The 21,562-nt window shown below is 39.8% G+C and overlaps 1 protein-coding gene across 15 annotated transcripts in view; it reads right to left on the reverse strand.

Moving 5' to 3' along the window:
* DMD (dystrophin) overlaps positions 1 to 21,562 on the reverse strand; it is a 745,980-nt gene that overhangs the window by 56,571 nt on the left and 667,847 nt on the right. For all 15 annotated transcript variants that reach the window (XM_061349397.1, XM_061349396.1, XM_061349395.1 and 12 more), the window contains 3 exons: positions 21,120 to 21,181; positions 9,645 to 9,719; positions 2,945 to 3,146 (listed from right to left, as the gene is read on the reverse strand). In XM_061349397.1, coding sequence (XP_061205381.1) covers positions 2,945 to 3,146; positions 9,645 to 9,719; positions 21,120 to 21,181 — 339 coding nt within the window. The remainder of the gene's footprint in view (positions 1 to 2,944; positions 3,147 to 9,644; positions 9,720 to 21,119; positions 21,182 to 21,562) is intronic.

Below are 21,562 nucleotides of genomic sequence, written 5' to 3' on the forward strand. Positions count from 1 at the left end.
AGAACAGCGAATCATCCCTTTTGCCAAAGACAATATAGCTCAATTTTCATTTGACACGAGATGTAGAAGTAGTTTTTATAAAGTCTTTGCTTACTGTCTGTCAGCTCTGCCCTGACTTGTTTGAGAAGGCAAGAGTGAGCTAAGCATGAAAGAGCAGTGTCTGCCAGCAATGTGCAGCAGCAGAGGCACTTGTAAGACATTCAGAAAGCTTGCCTAGAAATCACAAGAAGGCAGGTGGGCTGTGCAGCTACAATACGGCGTGGTTTCTGAGCTCCTCCTCGCAGCACTCAGACCTGTCCTACACAGTGCCAAGGGGCTGCTGTGCCCCATATCAGCTCCCATGCGGCTTCTAGTCAGCCTTCCTCTCATTCCTGCCTTGTAACATGCCTGTGCCATTACTTTTACTTTTTAATGTTACTGCAAGAAAAGCATCCTCTGCGCTGCAGGCGGCATGATGACAGACCTTCACATCTTCTCTCAGTCATCTGTTTTACCTCCAGATGCTGGCTTCCCCCAAAACTTTTATTCCTGATATCATTTCAAATAGGTAAGATCTATTGCAAACAAAGACATGCACAACAACACATACAACAGGGGAAGCTAATGCCTAAAACTGACATTTTTGAAGCAGAGCCTTACAACAGTTTTGAAGCACCACCAGTAAGAACACCACGAGGAATAAAATAAATCATGTACAGGTGTGCCACAGTCATGCATCATGCACTGCTCATCAAAGATGCATGTGGTCTTTTTAATCCCATGAAATTGTTGTAGGAGCCAGTGGTGGCCATTTACCAAACCCTATGAAAAGTGCAGACAGAATATGGTGGACAAAGCTGAAGTTAGAATTTGCAGCCTTTTACTAAAGAATCTTGCATTTTCCATCATGAACAAGCATTTGTTGTTTATCTATGCTTTCCACATTCTACTCCTCTTACTCCTCTTTCAAATCTTTCCCAAATTAATTATCATCTGTGACCTGACAAACTACTCCTGATGAATAACAGGCTCATGCAAATTATACAAGAGAAGAATGTAGAATTATGATTTCTCACAAGGCGTATTAAATTGAAACCTGCATGAATCATGAGTTGTTAGGTTCACTCTCCTCTCCTTCTAAGTCAAACCAATAATTTAACATGCTACTGCAAATAAACATGAGTGACTGATCAGTTAAAACAAATCTGAAAACGTGCAAGATTCACAGAGCTGTGCCTATAATTAGATCAGTCATTGACTGTGAATTTGATTAATATCTTTACAAATGACAGTTTTCAATTATAAGAAAAGTAAAGATCCAGTATGTTTAATTAAATGTCTCTAGTGCTGCTATGCACTTCAGTTGATCTCTGCCTATTAAGTTTACAATGAAAATGAAACACACGTAACCCCAAGGTCACCTCTCTTCCCAGAGTAATTCAAACCTGAATTTTGGCAAAATAGCTTCAAGCTTCCTCACACATAAAACACCTCTCTGTAAACCTCTGTGTTTCATTGCATCCTGCAATATGCAGCTTCTGAGCATACCTAGGGAGCTGCCTGGAGGCAGTTAATTATAAATTCTAATGTGGTACCTCCAGCACAATGCAATATAAAGAAAACTAGGTTGGACATGGCAAATCTAAACCAGATGGTCCAGCTTAGGAGCAGCTTCTGGAACAACCTTTAGTTCCCTCTTCGCCCCTAATGTGGCTGATCTGGATTAACATCCCTAGCACACCTTCTTTGTTTTTTTCTGAGTGTCTTTGTTTATATGTTGTTTATGGTTGTTGGTAATTCAGAAGTGGATCAGAGCTCTGGGAAAGTCAAAGCAGATAAAAGAAGTAAAACTTAAATGAATATAGCTACATCCCTTACTACCAGTACGCTACACAAAAATATAATGTAATATGGGTAATCCCATACAGGATACTGCAGCTGCTGCAGAGGATGCTATGAGCAACTGATTTATCAGAGGTGATCCTGTAGGAAGAGACTGTAAACATCTGTACTTTTTGCAGGTGATCATGGAAGCTTCAGTGCTGTGATACAGGGTGGTGGATGGAAGAACAGTGTTAAGGCACTTCAATGTGGTTCAGAATGCCAATGCAAATATAGTAATTGTCCCATGTCCTTCCATTCCTATATGGAATGTTTATTCTGCCACAGTAATGAGCACGTCTGGCTGAAATGGCTAATAAGAACCTTAAAAACTTCCACTGACTTTTTTTTTTCACTAAATACAACAAAACAAAAAATAATGGCTTATCCTAAAATTAGTTTACAAATCTGTGTTGGAATTTAACTATGTATTATGTGCAACTTCATTAACCCACTGAACACGAATACCTGTAAACTTTCTTAGGGCAAATTTACTCTGTTGTATTTACATTTATAAGTACACTTTCTAAAATTAATTTTACATGACATTTTTCTCAAATCTCCTGACTGCTAATGGTTGTAAGCAGATTAGATTATGGATGAGCCTCTTCCATCTTTTAACAAGAATTATAGACTGAAAACTACAGAAAACAGACATCTCTGAATAGGTTTAACATCCAGAAGTACAGACACATGCAAGAGTCTATATGATGGTGTTTCTCTTGAATTCTCTCGAATTCTCTTTTATTTATCTAAGTAAATTAAAAAGTCCCGCAAAGCTATGACATACTGAGGACATGCAGTCCCAGTAATGCTCTGAACACAGAAATCTGCTTTAATTCTGGCTCTCTCATTCCTTATCTAAATAAATGTAGGATTATAAGCCTAACCAAGGGCTATATTGATTCAGCTAAATGCAGCCATTAAACCATTAGGTTTATTAAACTTTCACTTCAACTACCCTTTTTTTCAGCTTCAAGCCACTCATGTTACAATGAGGCAAACAGCTTGCTACCCTTTCCCCCTCTCCTTGTGCTACTGGGAAAGCTCCTGAGCACCCCACGTTCAGAGCACCCATACATACGTGTCGTAGACATTCAGCAGCCAGTTGAGGCACATGTCCACACAGAGAGGAACGTTGACGAGGTTATTGTGCTCTTGTTCTAGTCGATCATAAATGGTGGTCAAGCAGTTAATGATCTGCAGAATATCCATCGGCTGGTCATTTTGTTTGAGATTGTGCTGGTCCAAGGCATCACATGCAGCAGAAAGACTCAGGAGATCCACTGTTAAAACAAACAAACAAACAAACAAACAAACAAACACTATAAAGATTGAAAAGGAACAGCTGGATTACCCATACCTAAAAACTAAATCAAAAACTTTACTTGAGTTGCATGCCTGGCCAAAGGACATTTTATGTCCTTTGAAAGTCACGTGCAAGACCGGTTTCAATACTCCTACAGGTATGCTATTTATTCAGCTGTGGTCTTAGAAAGCAGTGTTTCTAAAAGTGAAATCTGTTTCATTTTTAGCTGTAAAGTACCTACTATGCTTCTGGATCCTATAGAAATACTATGTGTATATTACCATGTTAGTAAAAATTAAATGTTTCCTATTTTATGTTCTTACAGATACACAGGCTACTGCATTCATCAGATGTGCTCTAAACATAGCACACACCGTCAGGTTTCCTGAGACATGCTGTCCATTTCTTACGAAGCCAAGCAGTCTTAACCAAACAAAACTACACAAGGAATATGCAATGAAATAATAACTGAATGGGGATTAACCTCTCTGTTACTTGTCTTCTGGTGATAACAGGCAAAAGAACATTCCAGAAATAGGAAGTGGCTTTTTTCAATATTTACAAATGAAATGTATCCATTTTTAATTCTGCAGAGCATTTATATTTACAAATACCTCAGTGACATACAGAGTAAGACACATTTAAACTCACCACTAAACATACAAGAGATTTTTGTCACAGACATTTAAAAACTTGATTTTAGTTCCTATTTAAGTCAGTTGCATTTTCAAATTTGGATGCCCAAGGCAAAAGAGAACTTTCTCAGTTCAACCTCTGCATACTAATATCACCAGCAGTATCACACTCTGGGGGACATCACACCAGAAAGTTATCGGATGCTAGTTTACAAAGTAAAACAGGAGTAAGAACAAAAGGAATCAGAAAAATTAGACTATTGATAATCTTCCCAATGCCACATGAAAACTCTTTGCAACTCCTTGCAGTGAATTTCCAGGGTGTGAGCAATGGGAATATTAAAGCCCAGATGCTGTTGTCCATGGGCAGTCACAAAGTGGCACACAATTCACCAAGACCTGAGGGAGCAGCATCTGGCCCAAAATTATCTGCCCAAAATCATCCAGGAAATTCTTCAACAAAACTGGGAAATGAACTGACCCAACTACAAGACCAGTTTTTCTCTCACTGGATTGAAAATGTGCTTTACTGAGTCTTGGTAAGCAACACTTCTTGGTAACACTAAAAAAATAAATAATGTACAGAGCTTAATTGCAGAACCCTATACAGGAATTTTTCTAGAACTTGTGCCAGCTTACAGGCACATTTGCCAAATTCATACTCGAGTATCTGATTTTACCAAGCATGAAACTGACCCTTTGGTGTCCTAGTGGAGACAAAAAATATTTTAGCTGCACACATGGCTGTTTGGTAATGCTGCATGGACAGTATGCTGGGATTTTGTAATTGCCAAAAGAATTTCAGGAGTGTAAATTTCTCTGGAAATCAAGAGGGGCTTCCGCCACTAAATCCCTGAAGCACTTCTGAAAATTTCATTCTGTGGGCCTGACATACTCAGTGCTAGAGTGAGTAAGGAAAGCTTAGAATGCTATCCCTCTTATTACACCAGGAAATTTAACTTTGAGTCTGAGGTTTTGTGCAGGTTTTTATTGGAGTTGTTCTCTTTTTCACATTAGCATATAGATATTTATTAAAAGAAAATCTTTTGGAATGTAAAGTTTAACCTACTAGCATATAACATATAGCTGTTCTAAGGTCAGTATTGTATCTCACCAAAGCTTATTTATCAGACCTATTGCTAAGAGCCTCAAAAAGACTCTTCTAATAATTTATTAGTCAAATTGGAAATAGAGCACTGTCTTCACAACACCTTTAACTCCAAGCTTTAGGCTGAACTCTCAGTTCCTTTGAGACTATGAATCAACCGTAATTAAATGAACCCCTCAGGCATCTGAGTGGCGGCTTAATTATATATGCAGCTACTGCTGAACATGGGTCATTCCACTCCGTGAAAGCTTTTCCCACTAATAAACAGCAGCTTCTGAAAAGCCTTTCAGCCTGCTCTCTATCAACCTCCTGTCCTATCTTGAAGTTAATAGCACATGCTCATTTACAACAAGAAAAAAGTGGTTGCCACCACGCTCTGCTTTAGGGAACTGCTTATGGGAAGAAGAAAGTCTCTGGCGTTCACCACATTACGCTCCTCCTGAATCTTTCCCAGCAAGATTAAAGAAATGTGTGTGGGACTCCTCTCCCAGAACCTGGAATTGCGTCTTTCTTTCCTGAAAGCAAATATGGAGGTTCCATGAATGATCGACTTTAGGAAGACAACTGCCCCACCAGTCAGGTATGTATTGATGAGCTGTATATTCATCACCGCTCAGTGATTTGCTAAGTTTTAACTGAAATAAACCATACCACTTTATGCTTCGTACTTTTTGTGGGTTTTCAGCCACTCTTTTGTTCTTTTCTATTTAAAATTACAAAACTGACTCCAAAGTTTGTCTGAGCAATAGCTTCTAGCTTATACTCAAATCTAAGTCATCTATGTGATTCTATATAAATACTTATTTATGTCTACACAAATATTTGTTTGGTCTCTAAGGCAAAAAATACCCCCAAAAACCTTTATGATGTTTGTAACCAGGCACTCAGCTGTGGCCACTGTGCAGGAAAAGTATAAAAACTGACTTGGAATAATGAACGAACTGAAGGACAGAAGCGGCAATTAACAGGCAAGGAGAAAGCATGCTGTGGAGGTCACACACTGAACTTAGGGACAACTCAACATATGGCTGGTGATAAAAAGTATTATAGCAGTGTTCCCAGAATACAAGATCATCTCCTCTGTAACCTGCTGCTGTTGGCTGATACATTAAAAAAATACATTTAATCCATCCTGCATAAAATTAAAGGAAAAAAGCACCCTAACGGAAGCTCTTTAACATTTTCTTTTGCTGCATCTCCAGGAAAAGTTTGTGAATACATCTCATTTTATTGACATCACAACGTTCAGATGTGGTTTGCACTTGAAGATCAGATCTTTTAAAAGTAGCAAAACAAGAAAGTCAGCATGCTTTGATGTGATTATCAAAGGAAACCACACATTTGAAAAAATACCAACGTGCAATAGTTACACCTGGCATGTCCACAATGATTTCCAAGCCTGGGATGATACAGCCAGACACTAGATTCTTCTAAGGTAATACAATGCACAACTATTTAGCTGTTAAGGACTGCCATTTTCCATATTCTTCTTTAGGGTTAATATCCTAGTGTCTTAATGTCTACTGAGCTGATTTATAAACTGAAAAGAGCTAACATCTAACTATAGTTCATTTTTAAAAGTGTTTCTATTCTTAACACTGAGAAACAGGCTGTTCCTTCGCTTTTGCAAGCCTTCTGTGCACACATCTCCACAGTGCTCCTCACTAGACAAAACTGCTCTGCTTTTTACGAAGCTTGCAGAAAAAGAATATACGTGTATATATATTTAAATTTCTGCAATTTAAAAACTGAAATAAAAAGTAAGAGCTGAAAGCAGCACCTACTGCAAGTGGAATTGAGGGGGTTTTGGCTGTGTGCAGGAGCCCTGAAACCCAGCAATGTGCTCTGTGCCAAACTGCAGAAAAAGGAATTTTTTAATGAAGTCTTTGAAAAAAGAGAAAAAAAAAATCTAATTAAACTGGGTTCACAAGTGACACTGAAATCACAGAATACACAAACACAGCAATGGTGTCTCCAAGCAAAAATATTTGTAAGAACAAAGACTGCTAGCCTAATTCCTTAAATACTTCTCCTTAGATACAAGCATGAAGAATGTGCTAAAGTAATCAGTGTAAGAGCCACTGCACGTCTCTGAAAACATCCATTCTCAGGAAATCTACCTAAGTGTAGCATCGAGAGATGAACTGACTTCAGTGTGTAATTGCAATTCCACACAGTAAAGCTGTGGTGGGTTGACCATGGCTGGATGCCAGGTGCCCACCAAAGCCGCTCTATCACCCCCCTCCTCATATGGACAGGGGAGAAAAATACAACGCAAGATTCATGGGTCGAGATACGGACAGGGATTCACCAATCACCACTGCGAGCAAAACAGGCACGACTTGGATAAATCAGCTTTAATCAGATCAGAGTACAATAATGAGAAATAAAACCAAACCTTAAAAACACCTTCTCCCTATCCCTCCCTCCTTCCTGGGCTTCACTTTCCTCCTGAATTCCCTACCTCCTACTCCCACAACAGCACAGACAGGATGGGGAATGACAGTTGTGGTCTGTTCATCACACATTGATTCTCTTGCTCCTTCCTCCTCAGGGAAGGACTCCTTACACTCTTCCTCTACTCCAGGGTGGGGTGCCTCCCATAGAATCATTGAATAGTTAGGGTTGGAAAGGACCTTAAGATCATCAAGTTCCAACCCCCCTGCCATGGGCAGGGACACCTCGCACTAAACCATATCACCCAAGGCCTCGTCCAACCCAGCCTTGAACACTGCCAGGGATGGAGCATTCACAACCTCCCTGGGCAACCTATTCCAGTGCCTCACCATCCTAACAGGAAATGGCAGAGTCCTCCACAAGCTTCCCCAACCGAAGTCTTTCCCATGGGCTGCAGTTCTGCACAAACTGCTCCAGCATGGGTCCCTTCCATGTCATGCAGCCCTTCAGGAACAGGCTGCTCCAGTGTGGACCCCCTGCGGGTCACAAGTGTTGCAGCAAACCTGCTCCAGTGCAGGCTTCCCACAGGGTCATGGCCTCCTCCGAGCATCCCCTGCTCTGTTATGGGGTCCTCCCTGGGCTGCAGGTGGATATCTGCTCTACCATGGACCTCCATGGGCTGCAGGGGAACAGCCTGTCTCACCATGGTCTGCACCACAGGCTGCAGGGGAATCTATGCTCTGGTGTCTGAAGCACCTCTTCCCTCTCCCCTTGGAGAATGTAGAACTGTTGCTCTCACATATGCTCATCTCCCTTTTGAACAATTGCTCTTCTTTTTCCCCTTCTTAAACATGCTACTGCTACTGCTACCACTGATGAGTTCAGCCTTGGCCAGCAGTGGGTCACTCTTGGGGCAGGCTGGCACTAACTCTACTGGACATACGAAGCTTCCGGCAGCTTTTCACAGAAGCCATGCCTGTGGCCCATTATTACTAAAACCTTGCCATGCAAACCCAATACAGAAGTCCAAAATGAGTCTAGAATTATTCAGTGATAGGTATCAGGGTACTACAGATAAACAGGATGCAAAGTTTTGCACTTTTCAGCCCTAAGAACCTGTTACAAGTTACACTTGCACACTGCCCGCCAAAGAAACCTGTAATTCCAAAAAATTTAGTTCCTTATTCCAATGCTGCACTGTTTATGAATAGTTTTCACTACATATCACTTCAACTTCTTTACACTACCTTTCTGTAATGACTGTGGCATGGAGAGATGTTTGTATTTATAATTATCATAATTCATTCTTTGTCGCTGCATTAATGTTGAAATCTGTCATTATGTTACAAGACTTGTCACTTGGTGGTTTGGGGTTGCTTTTTTTTTGACATTCGGAAATTAAGTCTTTCATTAGTGGAATTCACCCATGCTTGTAAGCCTAAAAGTAAACATGCTCAAAAATACCGAGGTTTGACACAGCTCCAGAAAGCATGTGAACACAAATCCAAACTTGAGAAAAATTAACAGTTGAAACATTTGCAACTGTGTCAAGAAATTTAACCCTGTAATTAAATGACAGATATTTCAGTGACCTTCCAAAGTATACCACTTCATAAACGGATTGCTTTGGCAGCTCATTGGCCTAACAAGAAAACTATGAGCAAATTACTTAGCTGTCAGGTTACAATAAGCTGAAGAGGAAATGTAACTTCAGTGACTGGTAGAACACCAGACACCAGCTGAGAGAATTAAAATGCTAGAACACGCACATCACTAACATATGGCTGATGAGAGAATTCTGAACATGACCAAAAGCTCTGGAAAAGTAAAGTTAAATGTTTTGTGTAATGATCTTGTTTAAAGGCAACAATCCCTCAGGGTTCAAGATTCAACTTAACAAACCATTAGCAACTTCAGCTCTGGAGTGATTATTTCACCTGAACTCTCACTGTTCCTAGCACACTATGATACCCTTTCTTTAAGTTGAAACAGCAACCTGAAGCAATAAAGCTCTGGCGGACACAGGCCACAGCTCCAGTAATGAGCACAGTGAAAAAAGAGCAAAAAGATAAAGGCACATGTAAGGGCCGTTAGCTTTGTTTCTGATCCCCTGCTCTGTCTTACAGGGGACAGATCTGAAGACCACCCAGTACTTTGTTTTTTTTGTGAGGAACATGCAAACTAGTGGCAGCACAAGACCCTTCAGGTGAGAGGTTTCCATGCACCAGACAGAGCTGGGGGTACCTGTGTGGGTGTTTTTCTGCTTCTGAAAGTTACAAATTAGCTCGTGCGTTGGCCATAACGTCTTCCCACCAGCCAAAGTGCACATACTTACAGCAGAGAGCTTTCTGCAGCCTGCGGAGTTTCATGGCAGTCCTGTATGCTGAGAACCTGACATTGTTCAGGTCAGCTGTAGGGAAAAACATTAAAACAAAAGATCAGCTTTACACCTTAGAAATGAGCAGACTCACAAAAATGTCGTTAAACTGAACAAGATTATACTAATTGGTTAAAAGAACAAAGGGGGGAAAAACAGTGTGTTAGAAACTCCATTGAGCAAAAGCCCTCAAACCATTCAAAAGAAAAAATGTAAGTCCTAAAGCATTACTTCCGTTTGTTCCAAAGCACTGAACTTAAGAGCACTTGAAAGGACATCGGTGACTGCAGCAGGTTGTCTGAAAATAACGCAGCCTTTCACACCGCGGGCACTGCAAGAGAGATAAGAAGCAGAAACTCCTCCTTGCACCAGCCAGGCTATGTGCAGGCAGCCCCTAGGGAAGAACTCTGCCCAGGAAAACACAAGTGACTTTCAGCTGCTGCTAAAAACCAACTTAAAAAAGAACTCCAACAATGGAACTTTTGTACTTTCTACCTAAGCAGACTCCAGACATGTCCTGGGATGCAGAACCTTCCCAGCAAGAAGCCAGCTCTCCCAGCCAGGTGACTTTCTAGGTTCCAATCCCCAAAACAGTGGGAAGCCAGTGGGCTGTGGCTGCACCATGAGAACACACAGTGTGGTGTGATTTTTACTAGAGCCTTCCACCCACAGGGTTAACAAAAGGAGGACATCACAAGTCCATCACAGGCACAACTCCCCACTGAACAGTTTCACTATGGCCTGCAAAAACTCCGAGGTCACTGCAAGGACAAGGCAGGTCACACACCAAACCAGCCACACCACACCAGGGCAGGGCAGCCTCTCAGCATGGAGGAAGCTCAGTACTGGCTACTTGAACATTATTCACCACCGAATTGTGGTGTTCCCCCCAGCAACTGGCCTGTAGCCTATGAAGCAAACTACTTAAAACCTGAAAAGAAAGCAGGGGTTGTCTTGGACCAAACCTGGCCAAGAAACTGCATTTGCATCTTTCTCTTCTGTGAAACCAGGCTGAGGAAGATGTGCTTATTCCAATCTTCTTGCTGGCTTTGCTGAGGGTGGCTTTGGGCAAACCCCATTTACAACAAGAATGAAGACAAAATGCACAGCAAGTGAGGCTGAAACTACTGTGACTGAACACCTGCCAGCAGTACCAGTATATCATCTAACTTGTAATTTACAACTAGGTTTGGCATACCAAGACAACCGTGCAGATACAACACTGCTTGCACTATTTGTAATCAAACTCATGATGCAGAAGTGAGCACACAAAGCTGGCAAAGGGCTTTTGCTTATGCCAGCAGATCCACCTAAGCTACCTGTGTACAGCTTCGACCTTCATCCAAAAGAACCTGAGTAACCTATCACAGTTGCTGTTTTGTGGGTTAAGTCTATGACCTCATGCTGTTTCCCAAGGGCCATTGCCAGTAGCTGCACTGGGACCTGAGGAGTCATGAGGCACACTCCTGGGTGCTATGGCATGGTCACCCCCACTGCTGAAAACTGCTGCTGGCATGCTTTTGGCCTGTCACCTACCCAACTAATTCCTCAGCACAGGTGCTCCTGGGCATTTCAGTGGTCTAGGGACTGTTCCAAACAGATTGGTTAGCATTTGTAGTTTAAGGGTTTTCTAGCACATAAACGGACTGTTTGTGCCAGCCACTTTCAGCAACCCAGCAGCCCTGTTGAATGCATTTAATTTACTGATTAAACCCGTGGGGCCTAAGGAGTTACTGATGGGAAAGTGTTTGGAAAATGTTAACTATCATGTAAATACAAAAAGAACATTAAAAAAAAAACACAAACAACAAAAAACCCCTGGCTCAGAATAAAGGTCCATTTAGCCCAAAAAGCTGCCTGGCAAACTCTTAAAGAAAGAGTATGATGAAAAACAGGACAAGTACAAAACAGATCCTTGCTGGCATATGCACTGAGGTGCTATAAAGCTGTTTGCAACATGGTAGCTTGGGTATAACTATCCCAACATCATTTACAATGCTGCACAGCTTACAGGCAGCAGAGGGAATATAGTCTCAATTACATTAATTTTAATTAAGCTGTTCTGAATGAGTAATTTGAGGCTTGATAATTCAGTAGTTTTGTATCCCTTAATAAAAGCTATTGAATGTTTCTAAAACATGTCTTACAGCAGAAGAGAAAGTTTCAGCTTTGTATATTTCTTCTGCTCAGTTTCATACACCTTTTTAATGGGCAGTTCTCCTGTGTATTTTTTCTGCCAGCTCCCTCTGTCACAATCATCCTGACAGGTTGAGAGGCCTGAATGTGGTGTGGAATACAGTGAGTAATTTAAGTAAAGCGACTTAATTTGTCTTGAAGGGAAATTAATAAAGCAGTCTCTTGCAAACACACTGTGACTTCAGTTACACTTTATACCCTTGCGGTAAATCTGCACTTGTATTCTGGAAAAGAATATATACTAGATTATTCCTAGCATTTGATAAAATGAAGAATCCGTCCCTAAATTTTTGCCCCGCATTCTGAAAAAAAAAAAAAGGCAATAAAAAAGCTTATCTACTTATTATTTAAATTTTAATAAATAGTAGTATATATATATGCCTATTTTATACATTGATCAGGGCAGATAGTACAGTCCATGAAGATACTTATCCTAAAGGTGCCATAGTTTATATCTATTTTCCTGTATATGTAATACACACTGAATTTATTATCAACTGTAATGACACTGTTGCAAGAAGCATCAGCTGTAAGTGATCACAAGGAATGAAAGGAGCTAGTTTCAGAGCTCTCATTTCAGATTTTGGGGAAATAGCAGCAATGACATCTTTTGGCTGTACATGCTGAGGTCACATACAGCCGTTGTGCACCTTTGCTCCCCCTTTCATTGCTGTTACCGGTATTAACCCATACCCCATCACTGTCCCATGTCAACTGCTCACCTCCTCCCTTCCTTATGCCACCACCTCCATGCTCCTGATGGACAGCTCTCCTACCAGGTGGTGACAGTCATTTAAGACCACTGGATCTAGTGATTGAGCTTTTCCTCTCCCCACTCCTATGAAAATGTTGGTGGTGCTCTTCCTCCCCCCCAAGCTACTGCTGTAACAAATGTGTTGCTCTGTGGAGCAATGAGAACAGCCCAGGCTTCTAATTGGGTTCAAAACATTTCCCTCGCTGGTATATGACCCCATTTAAATGAATCATAGAACATAAGACTGTCAGGGAATAAGACTTGGTCACTGGGCTCGGGAGCGTTAGAGCAATGACACCACTAACAGCATGGGAGAAGAATTTGAGTGAGGCAGCACAAGGCACTGCCTGGCCACAAGCCAGACACTACTGCTGGGAATGTGCGGAGGAGGGAGGAAGCTGCTCAAGCAGCTGCGACCTTCCAAGGGCCTATGGAAACACCAGGAGTCCCTCCTTCCCTGTGGGTTTTTGGTTTTTTTTTTCTTTTCCTTCCTGGGAAATCTGATGATTTCTCCACTCCCAAACAGCCCACTAAGAGTCAAGACCCACTAAGCCTTAGCTCTAAGGCTTTTATTATCTTTGAGCAGGTCAGAAAGTTCTGTATACCATGCAAGCTTTTCTCCAGCCATTTCCTCTCACTCACAGAAGGTACTCACCAACTCATCATCCAAATGAGGTGGTCAGAGGGCTGAAAAGCCCTGGGAGTATGTGAAAATTTGCAGGTTGTTTCATAATACTCCCAGTACTCATTATTCAGAAGACAACTACCCAGCTTTGAACAAAAAATGAGCATAATCAGTTTATGGCCTGAAACAGCCGTGAAGTGGAAGAGGTCACCTGGCCCCTCCAAAGGAACAGACTGAGGAAAGGATCACAAAATTGTATTCGGTGGCACTCACATTTACATTCCAGAGCAGAAAGAAATCACGGTTCTTCCATCGCTCAGCCATGAATGACCTCTCTGTTCAAGGGAATAAAAATCTTTCTAGGGGAGAAGACTTAAGATTGCATTACAGAAGACCTGTAAGATGGGGCAGGTGCTTACAGCTGCCTTTGCAGCAATTACCACCAACACAGCAGGAAGATCACCCCATAATCTTGCTAAGTTTTTGTCACAGCTCTCCCACTGTCATTGTGAAAGGACTTCAAAGTGCTACAGCATCAGGGACTCTCAGAAATTAGGAAATCTTTTGCTGCTTTCTTCTTTTCATTACAGACATGACAAGTACTTCCCTTTGCTTCACAGCAACTAACGCAGCAGGGAGAAGGTTATCTATAGAAGTGATTTCCTCCATGTCCATCATGTGCCTACAACATATGAGTATGTTCATATTCCTATGTTCATTCATATTAATATGAATGACATCAAACAAGAACTAGTGCTGTTATTACACATGCAGCTTTAATGAAGAGGACTTCAGACTGCTGATAGGAATAACTCAAATTAGAAATATTATGGAAAGATGATCAGATCATTAAATCCTAACCTCTTCTACATAATTCTGCATGTTGAGAGAAATCTCAGAATTTCTCAAAAGAGCTAAGGCAGCCCCATCAACACATTTTTCAATGTTGTATTTCTACAGTATTGTAGAAACAGCTAATTACAGACAGCAGATCCTTTTGACAGTGGATAATCAGGTAAAAAAAACCCACTTATTTTAGAAGTGGTCAGTGATTTGCACCAAAAATTCAAACCACCTCCTGGAATGCCCCACTGAATACTGCCAGAGCATCAACAAATGAGGTGTTGTAGATTACATTTTTTTAAATCCTCCCATGCTATAGTCCAGATTTTACACTGGGATATGAAAAATATTTTAAGAGGAAAAACAGATCCTCATACTCTTGTACAAAATAAATTGATAAGCAACTAAAAGCAATAAAAAAAATAAAGCTTTTAAAAAGAACATATTTAACAAAAAGAACATATTTAACAGCAAGGAGGAATATTTGCTTTTATTCTTAAATAGTTGCACCTATAACCCAAACAACAGGTTTTACGCAAGGCATTATAACTGTACTGCTTTCCATACTGGTTCTTGAACAGACTAACCCTTCTACAGTTGCTCCACCTGCTAGAGAGTGCCAAATGACTGTGATGTTTTATTTGATAACATACTGTCCTCTACAACAGACTATTTTCACTGAGTGTTTAAAAGCTCTGGAATGGACCAGACTACATCCTGCCAAAGGCTGTTCATATAATTTGTCTCTCTTACATACTATGTAATCTGAAGGCATCTCAGGAAGTCCCTTCTATCTGAAACTCACCTTGTTTTTTACTTTACAGAGGGTTACTTGTTTATATTAACGTGAATATTATAATAATTTTAATTCATGAGGAAAACCCACAGCCATTTCACTTGAATTTACGGATAGCAATCTTCACACTGTCTGGACATCATTGAACTGAAAAGAGCAGTTTACATGATTCAGGTCACAACTGCCTCAAGAGTAGAAATTGTAAGTTAACAACTAAATTCTTTGAAAGAAATCAGATATCATCAGGTCAAATCCTCATCTTCATTTGATAAAGTTTACAGAGTTTTGAGGGCTTTTTTACTCATTTGCAATGAAAAAAACCCCGAACCTACAGTGACATAAGGCCAAGCATGAAAGTCTCACTCAACAATAGCTTGTGACATGCTCATACTGCTGTTCATAAATACACTGCCCGCAGTGGATAACCTATATTGGGAATTACATATCACTGTTGTCTCCAACAATGCCTACCTAACAGAGGTTAAAATCTGTTTACTGTACAGCCCTGAATAGACCATAATTCCACTACCAGCCACCACCAAGCTTTCAGGTTTCATCAGACATTAGCAGCACTCCAAGTTTTCAAGAAGCTTCATCTCGCCTCGACTCAATACAGCTGAAATTCCCTGACTGGCTGGTAAGAATGCTGGGTTTCTTCCTGTTGCCCAGACCCTGTATATAAATCTTTCAATGATGCCCTACAGTGACATATATTGCCTCTTTAAGAACTGTAATTTAAAAATGCAAATGAGACAAATGCACAAAGGAAAGAAATTAATCAAGTAACACTGCTTAGTATCAGTTGTCTCAGCCATTGACTCCTTTATTGTAACAATAATTAATGCTATCATCTACATTGCTTTGAGAATAAATAACAGTAAACAGTGTTATTATACATATGGACATACAGCTTAACTACTCTCCATGAAAAAATATGATACGCTGTACCAGACCTATCCCACTGAGTATAAAAGCTGACAGTGTCTCTGCAATTTAGTAACTGGAAGGTACCTAGGGCACCAAAATGCTATTGACTGCACCTAGACCAAGTGGATGAACTCCACAGCATGTGCCACTATCCTGATAACTGTACCAACTGACATGACCCTTGGGACTTTAGTTTTATCATGTAATGGCTTTTCTTCAGCCTGCAAACCCAAAGTGTAAGAAAGGATATGATCTAGGTTACACTGCATTACAGGGTTGGGATGCAAGCAGAGTCTGCAGTCAGAAATTTCAGAAACCCTTCATGAACACTAGAAGAGAAGTAGTCATAATGGAAATGCCTAAAATAAATAAATAGCAAATAAACAACTTCAAAAGTATAAATGTAAGGTTTTTGCAAACTAAGAGTGCAATACTCTTGAGCAAAATGTTTCATAGTGCTCACCTACTCCATAACAGGACATTACTTTGCTCTCTAAAATACCTATGGCTTCCTTTTCAATGGATGCAGGATAACTTCTACCATCTAACTTCTACTTCTCTGCCACAGCCATATTTATTGTCTCTCACATGTGTGCCTACACAGGATGCAATCACATACTGTTAGAAAGACCCTAGGTCTTACTACTATCCAAGGCTGACAGAATCCAGCCAATCATATTCTCTGAGATCAGAAGTTTTATTATTCAGATTGTAGTTACCTTGAAAAGGACATCAGTGAACAAGCAACCTTCAAAGAAAGACTGAATGTATTGTCCCAGTGGATTTCAGTAGAACACAAATGACTGATGTGTGCAATGGGCAGGTGTCTTACAAACATGGAAAACAATTAGTTGAATATAAATAAAACCTCATATTAAATACATGGTTTACTAGTTTGTAATAAAAACTATTATAGCAGACAGAGGCAGTTTAGCCTCTTCAGGCAGCATTTCAGAAGGACAAATCACAATACACAAACCAAAAAGCATAAAGTTTATCCACCTTGGTCATTCAGAATTGGAAGCTCATGTTGCTGCAGAAGAGCGGCTAGACACAAGACCAACACGGCAGCTGCTGCAAAAGCCTGGTGGAGGCTCAGAGGTACCTTCCAGCATTCTTCCACCTTGTGTTAAGCGACTCTGACATTTCTTCCATGTACTCCACAGAGAACTGCCCCCCCCATCCCTCCAAATTAAATGGAAAGCTGTCAGAACTGCACTGCAGTCTGCAAGGGTGAGAGTGTTTTTCACCCTCTTGTCTTGCCTTGGTGAGTTAGGAGAGAGAAAGAGGTGCACACAGCAACATTTCTGACTGCACCCTGCTACTGCAATTACTGTTCACAGTGACACTAATGCACTTTGAGGAGACTCGTACTGACATTACACAGAAAGGCTGGAGGAGAGGGACACTAACAGTAGGGCATGACAGGCCAAGTTCTCCTGGGCTATCACGGCAAAGGTTAGTCATGTTCATCTTAAAGGCAAAATAATATCATTGTGAACTAAGCTGCCTGCTGTTAGAAGTTCACTCTCAGAAGATAATCTGAAAAAATAAAGCAATCCCAGACCACTTTGATTCCTGCTCTTCCCATCTCCCCCTTCTCCCAAGGGTCCCTGAACTCTCCAGGACAATGAAATCACACGAATTCTCATTTCAGTGATGCCTGAAGCCATCATGAGGGATGAGAAAATTTGTAAGGGGGCTGTAAAAAACCAGTGTAAAACAGCAGATCTGCTTCAGGGGAACTGCTTTTGGAAAGAAAAGCAGATGGAGTCACTCTTGGTACTTTGAAGCCTTTCAGAAGGAAGTTGGAAGAAAATCAGAGTGGCTGATAACAGTGTCAATGCAAACCAGGGTATGCCTATCAGCCTCTGAACCACTGAGACTTGACTACCACTTATTTTAAATACCTTTCCTATTTCAGCATTTATTTTTCCTCTATGTTCTTAATTTATACTATTTCTTCTTAGTTAATCTATGCTAACATCTACTAGTTACATTAAATGATATGGCTAAGGTTGTTGCAACCATTAAACAGTAATTAAGTTATTTAATATTGACAGCTTATTATGTAACTTGAAGTAGCTATAACCTTAAATGAAGAGTGTAAATTGCCTAAGAGTCAGGGATACGTCATTAAAACTGATAAAATACTATGTTGTTTAAATTATAAAGAAGATCAGTCAAGGACAAGCATTTTAGTACCTTTAAAGGAAAAGCTTTTGTTAAAAGAGCAAGTAATTAGATTTGATAATCATATTAAATTTCAAATAAAATATTCTTCAGTTATTACAAGTATCTTTATAAAAACCTGTGTTTCAACAAATGAGCTCAAAGAGAATTTGAGAACACCTCCTTCGTGGGCAGGTTATTTTATGATTTCTTCCTATGGGTTCTTTCTCTGATGAACTCCCTATTGAAGGCAGGATACAGGATTTCCTGAAACAACAATCTGACCAGGTACAAAAGTATAAAAAGCATGTTCCTACCTTCTTTTATTAGTTTATAAGCTCCCAAGTAATTTACCTTCATTTTTATAAATACCCAAACCTCTAAGGACAGAAATCTGAACCCATAATTTTGAAACTTGGAATCCATAGATTTTAGCAAAATATAATGCAGCAATTTGTAGGCGTGTGAACTGGATGTGTGAAGAATAAAACTGATATTACTTCTTTTTCTTACAGAAGTGTCTCTTGTGTCTCAAAGGCAGATGAGGAACGTTACTGTGTGCAAGTTGCACCTTCCTTATTCACTTAAAAAAAATAAGTTTTCGGTAATTTTCAAGAATTTCAATTAGAAATAAGGATCCCCTAGCAAATCATGATATACTGATGTGTATAGAGAGCTACATCACACAGCACAATTATTCCCTATGGGCTAAGTGTAGGAGTTGAAAAATTGAAATGAAAACTCTTGACAGCATTGAAGTACTTGGTCTCACTTTTCTTTTTTACATTTACCTGGACTCCAGAATTCATGTTTTGCAGCACAGTTTTTAAATGCATATATATTAAACTCTTTACTAGCTTCTTGATATGAATGGGAAGAAAAATTTGAATCCTAATATCAGGTAAAATAATAGGAGCTAATGACTATGCAATACAAAAATCGACTTTAGTATCTTCTCAGATAAAATATTACTGCAGTCTGAAAAGATTTCAAACATCCCATTATTACCGTTTTAACCTGAGGCAAAGCAAAGCACTGAAAATACATCAAGGGTTCTGTTCAAGACTAAACGGGTTATGCTTGTATTATGCAATTTGTATGAGAGTTAGGCAATGATGACTACACCCAGTTCAAAAATAATATAAAATAAATAAGTAGGTTATTCAGCAACACTTTTATCAAAGCTTCACCCCATGTGGCAGTGCACAAAGTATGACCTTGTCTAATCAGTTTTGTTCAAGTATATGAATGCCTAAGTTTACTAATAAAATTACACATTATGTATCCTTTGCTAAAGCCAGTTTTGTTTCCACATTACTGAGTATTTGATCTCAACCCCAAAAGAAATAAAATTAGCTACAAAGAAGACTACCCTTTTGGAAAACGAAGACTACCTCTGAAAAGGAAAACAGCAGGATTTTATAGCAAAAAAAAAAAAAAAAGAAAGCAAAACAAGACCTGCCTAAACATGTTCCTCCTTTATGCAGTAAGAAATAAGAATATCTTGAACTCTTGACATTTGGGCAATACTTGTAGCAATAAAACTCAGTTAAAATAAATGAAAACTGACTTCAGCAGTCACACATCTTTTGAACTCTTGACCTGAACCTATCAGGATACTTTTCTCCCTTACATATAGTTACCTTTTCACATCTTAATATTCAGGAGTGCTCTAGCTGAAACAGGGAAATACCAGAAGAAAAGCAGTTGCAAGAGGACATCAGGTCTGGCCAACAACTGTATCAGAAATAACATGCAACCTAAGGATCAAAGAAGGCTGCGGAGTCAGCACAGTTCAATTAACAGGCAACTGTTTGAAGATCTAGCTGTATTAAAGGGATGTCTGCATGTGCAATTATTATTTGTCCTGAACCTTGTAAACCACTCCTTTTAAGAGCAGAAATATAAAGGACACAAACAGGGCAATATGTTATAATTAAAAGGCAAGTCAATACTTGTCTGATTTTGCATTTGGTGAGCCTGAAATTACACATCTTACATCCCTTTTTGACATACAGAGCTGTATTCTGGTTAATTTTTAAACAACTTGCTGCCACAGTGCTAATACTCCAAGGAAAAAATCTTCTCACTGCCTCGTTCTATTTTGCCATATCACTTTCCTAAAATATTTTTGGTATAAGTTTAACCACAGAGCACTGTAGAGATACCTGAGTTAGCTCAAAATAGATTACGCAGGGATAATTAAACTGTTTTCAGCAGCTAAACTGGAGTTTAGCAGGAGATAATTTAAGCTATTTTTCACCATGGTAAATAAGCCTCCACTGAATGCTAGATTTCACTGCCCTACTGCTCAAGCTGGCTCATTTAAAGCGTGTGCTGTATAGATGTAACTTCCTTTATGAATGCAGCATATTCACTGATATTTCTTTCACAGAAATAGCTTAATTTTTATTATACCCTCTATTATTTATTAACACAACCATTAAAAGCAAAGAGTAAGCTATTAAATGTCTGCCAAGCAGCCTATACTACAGCATGGATTAACCTATTTTATCTTATAGATGTGCTTCTGTTAGTAAAATCTAAAGCTGCTAAGAAAATAAATAAAAAACCTCCATGAGAGAGGCACATCTGAAGTCATAATAAGCATGCAATTTGGATATTCAGAATGACATCATGACAGCTGCCATGCCTTCCAAGTACTGAAAGTGCTTTAAAAATAAAGCACTGGTAATGCAGTTTGGCAAATTGCTTCAATTGGCTTCCTACCATCCAAAAGTCAACATTAGCAGCAGCTTGGTTTGATTTTTTCATCTGCCTTTTGTAAAGTAGATCAGACAGTGAAAAGATTCAGAGGTTTTTTGTATTCTTTTCTGTCACAGACTTTCAGTAAGAGTTTGCAACAATGCACCCAAATTACTCTGTAAACTCAGCGCACATTCCAAGTGCGCTAACCGAAATATTATTTTTTCCACTGCATGTTTGAAATGTGTTATTATGCCTTACGCATTTGCCTTGCAGAAAATGTTAACCTTGATAAAAGCACTGCCTCTCGCTTTCACTTAATTTTGTCTTACTACTCCGGGAAATCTTTGCCTAAACAATCCATTCAACTGGAAAAAAACCCAACCAACCAACAGTCTGGCAGAGGTGTCTTACCTAAAGACTGGTAAAGCTCAGTCATCTTGGGATGATCCCAGCAGGTCGTTTGCGTCTCATGGCTACAACAGAAAGCATGAAAGTTAGTCAAGTAAAATTTCTCTCTTCATCTCACTGTGAATGATCCAGGAGGCACATCAAAGCATGGTGCCTGACAACTGCCTGCAGACTGAGCTGCTCTGGCAGGGGGTCTTAGGAGTGGCAGACATTGATTAATTAAAAGTAATGTCAATATTAAAAAGACAGCAAGTATTCAGATATGCCATAAGGTTTTAGGGATCTGCAAGCACACCAATCTATTATTTAAAACTTTTTGTTTCATATGGACCGTTCTCTGGTTCCTCCAAACTAAAGGAGAGACATTTAAAAGTGTTTGATTCTTGAAGTGTTTATGGGAATTCTAACCAGATACTGAGATCAGTGTTATCTTTCACCTGCTTTCC

This window comes from Neopsephotus bourkii, unplaced genomic scaffold, assembly GCF_033783945.1.
Source record: "Neopsephotus bourkii isolate Nb327-2 ecotype Australia unplaced genomic scaffold, CSIRO-AGI_Nbou_v1 NB_414, whole genome shotgun sequence".
Classification (NCBI taxonomy): domain Eukaryota; kingdom Metazoa; phylum Chordata; class Aves; order Psittaciformes; family Psittacidae; genus Neopsephotus; species Neopsephotus bourkii.